We start from the raw sequence: 3,722 nt of genomic DNA, 5'->3' as shown, positions 1-3,722 counted from the left end.
GATGTCATTTACATGGGAAGTGTGAAATATTGATGGCATGATATTTTTATGAGATTACTGCCTGATTATTAGTATTCTATGTGGTACTTAGATGGTTGAATTCTTTATTGGATTTTTCTTTATCTATATCTATTTACTTTTATGGATTGACCAAGTTGTTGTAGGTTGGGTCTTAAAGGATCCTAAAAAGTATAAAATTTTGGTTAAAGGCTATATCTTGTGTATGGCTTCATGTACTTCATTTCATATTGACTAGTTGAAATGTACAATAAGCATTTGTTTTAATTAGATCATCTTAATGTGTTCCAATATCTAAGCATATAGTCACCTATATGAGAGATTTAAGTTCGTAAAAAATTAGTGGAATATTTATTTTGTCATCCATTTCATTTGAATGGATACTTTCACTCCTTTATACTAAATTAAACAAAGTCAATGATTCAAACACCTAATGTATTGAGACAATTATCTTTTCGACCCTTAATATTACCAAAGGAGGTCAATGATTTGTGTACCCAAAGTATTGGTATGTTGATGTTATTAATACTTAACATTAAACTAAAGGAGGCCAATGATATATCCACTCAACATATTGGGATGTTTATCCTTGTAACATATTTTTTTAAAGGTTAAAGGCTATTGATCTAGAGTTGTAAACTAGTGAAATTACAAATGGGGGACCCCACCCAAACAATGAGAGCACTATAATAGCTCCCAACGAAGTTTGAACCTTGGTGGCAAGTACCACAACACTGTGACTCAACCACCACACTATTCCAATACTAACATTAATCCTCCCAACAAATTAAATTAAATACAATTTACTCAATTCTTATTATGGAATTGAAAGCGATCAATAATTTGTGCACCTATACTATTAAAAAAATCATCAGCTATAATAAGACTAGGTATTGGAAAAGGCGAAATGAAGCTTGGGAAGAAAGAGAGTGCATTTTTTGCACTTTCAAGAATGTAAACGAAAAAGTATTTCAAAATCGAGTGTGATGCCTTCAAAGACAACATGAACAAGTATGCACATATCTTGACAATTGACTTCTGGTATAATTTATTCAACAAAGGGATTGTTGAGAAATATGGACGCTCGTCATTACCTTGCATAGAAAAAATGTTGGAATTGCAAAAGTTGATTTGATTAGGCAAACTGTCCCATAGGCTATGTTTAGAGTTGTAGACATTATAATCTTTTGTTGAACATCATCGTCATCTTATTCTCTTGAACATCATTATCATCCTACAAACATTAAAGACAATCAAACTATTCAGTGGATACATAGCCTCATTGAGCAGTTGAAGGCACTCATCATCACTAGCCTAATTTAGTTTGGTAAACATTAAAATTTTCTCCTTTTTCTTCATCCTTAAAAATAATAAAGGTAAGTTGTTTAATGAGTGTCTTGTTGAGAAGTTGAGGGCACTCACCATCATCTCACATTGAAAAAGGATGTGATCAAGCAAACTATCCCACACACCCAATTTAACATAGTAAACATTAAAAAAATCTTCTTTTCTCCATCTTGAAAAGTAATAAATACACTTAAATTGTTTAATGAGTGCATAATCTCCTACTATTACAAATAACCACCTTATCTTGAGTTATCTTTGCGTTGATTACAAAAAATCCTCCCAAGCAAATGACGTTCTTAGGGATATCTATTTATTTTGACAAACAAGGAACATTTCGTTGAAGGTTTGACCAACACTAGAAGTAATGCCGAGAGGAAAGGTAGAACTTAGTGAGCTACTTCAATAAGGCGAGTTAAGTTAAACTTCTCTTTTATAACGCGGTTTGGCTTTATGTTGGGGGAGGAGCAGCAAGAAAGTACCGAGAGCGAGCGGCGTTTGTAATGAATTTGGAGTAGCACTTTTCGACCTCTTCCGCCCCGAAGACCTAGCACGGAGGAGGAGAAGACGAGAAGAAATTTTGCAGAAAAAAGAAGAGGTGGAGGAAGCAGAAGCTGAATCTGAGGCAGCTGAATCTGGTGTGTATGCTATGCACATGCCTGCTCGGAAGAAGCTGGTTGTTGATATTGTGGATGTGGAGATTGGACAGGTGAACCGGATGCCAACTCCTCTGCCTATCCCTGTGCCTGTGCCTGTGTCTGTGCCGTCGCCACAGCCGTCAGGAGGGTATAATCCTTCGGCCAACAGGCAGAGAAAGGCGAAGAAGAAGAAGAGAATCAGGAGCGAAGGTGGAGGAATGGCGGTGGGAACAAGGATTGAGCTGCGCTGCACGGCAATTCAGAAGTTTCTGCTGGAGGAGACCTCCGGCTCGGAGAAGCGCATCCGGGAAACCTTCGGCGATAACCCCGATACCAGCAAGGCTCTCAGAATGTAGGGACATTTTGGCCAGGTATTTTTTGTGCTAGGGTTTTAATTTTTTCAGAAGTGGTTTTGATCCGGGATTTTTTTGGCAGGTTAGTGAAACAACATAGGGTTAAGCGCTTTGGCAGCGGAGGGAAAGCCGATCCGTTTGTCTACATGGTCAGAATTGGCCGGATTTTGTTTGTCTGCGAGCTAGCTTGTAGGACGAGGGTTTTTGTTTTGTTCTGATTGTGGTTGTGATGTTGCAGGCGCTAATTCCTCCGGGCATGAGCGAACTGGAACGGCTGGAAGAGGCCAACGCCTACGGCATGATGCGATCCGCCCACGAGGAGCTTTAAAATGCTTAGGGTTTCCTCCTCTTTCCGTTGTAAGTTTTCCGGAATTTAAGGTCACTTCGGTGATAAATGGAAAAATTTCAGTTTTTTGTTGACACCTTGTAAAGATTATGAACAAAAGAACACAGTGATTTGGTACTGTCCGAAATCCTCATGTTTCTCTTTTCAAGATTAAATATTTCTTTTTTCATGGTTTATTTAACCCCAATTAAGAGGGTTTCCTCATTTGACCATAGATTTTAGATGAAAGATTATGAGCAGCTCTCTTTGAGAAAAAAAAGTATGCTTCAAGTTTGGGGAAAGGGTTCCTTGCTTGTCAAAGAATCCCGAAAATAAGTCATTGTTTTTCTCATAGCTGTTCGTTTACTTTACTTCTGAAATTCGGCAGATATTGGTGGTTGTAGACACTGTTTTTACGATGTATTCTAGTTTAATTTGTATAGGAAACGTTGTCCATTTCAGAAGTCAATTGCATATTACGGAGGAGGAAGAATTTCTTTGAAGGATCATAGCCTTTTACTAGAGATTAATACATTAAGCATTCTCATACTTGTAGAGCATCTTATTATCTGTAATTGCTTTCTGCTAGAATTAGCTTGAATTTATGAAGTATTAGTATCTGATTCCATTTAATATTTATATTAAACAAGTTTAATTGAAGTGTTCTTACACTGTGTAAACTAATTAAAGCCAATAATATTCTTGGTCTTTAAACAGACAGGGGGCCGAATTTCATTTATCTGCTAGAAAGTTAATGAAAGGCTGTATATTGGCCGACAAATCAATTGTAATATGTGGGTTGGGATACACCTTAACAACAAAATTAAACTGTAGAAGATGAAATTAATGTTTAAGACTGGTATTTATCTCACCACAAAACCTGGTTTTGCCTAAAATAAATTATAGGCATGGTGAATGTTTGATGTCAGTTTAGCCAAAGAGACATGTAAGAACAGATAGGTTTTTTTTCGTTTGTTTAAAAAAGCAATATGCTGTTGTTATGGTATAGTGATGTCATTTTTTAGCCAAAGAGACATATACGAA

General features: G+C 36.7%; 1 protein-coding gene across 1 annotated transcript; it reads left to right on the top strand.

Annotated features, from left to right (window-relative positions):
* Window positions 1-1,797: 1,797 nt before the first annotated feature.
* Window positions 1,798-2,875, top strand: LOC149567470 (uncharacterized). Its single transcript, XM_089820655.1, has 3 exons — window positions 1,798-2,352; window positions 2,436-2,502; window positions 2,592-2,875. The coding sequence occupies exons 1-3, from the start codon at window positions 2,012-2,014 to the stop codon at window positions 2,679-2,681; spliced, it is 498 nt and encodes a 165-aa protein (XP_089676781.1). The 5' UTR covers window positions 1,798-2,011; the 3' UTR covers window positions 2,682-2,875.
* The last annotated feature ends 847 nt before the right edge of the window (window positions 2,876-3,722 follow it).

The sequence above is a fragment of the Cupressus sempervirens genome, chromosome 3 (assembly GCF_028749045.1).
Source record: "Cupressus sempervirens isolate cs-2001-9-10 chromosome 3, ASM2874904v1, whole genome shotgun sequence".
In the NCBI taxonomy this organism is placed as follows: domain Eukaryota; kingdom Viridiplantae; phylum Streptophyta; class Pinopsida; order Cupressales; family Cupressaceae; genus Cupressus; species Cupressus sempervirens.
Note: the sequence above shows the minus strand (reverse complement) of the source record. Positions and strands in the feature narration are given on the sequence as shown.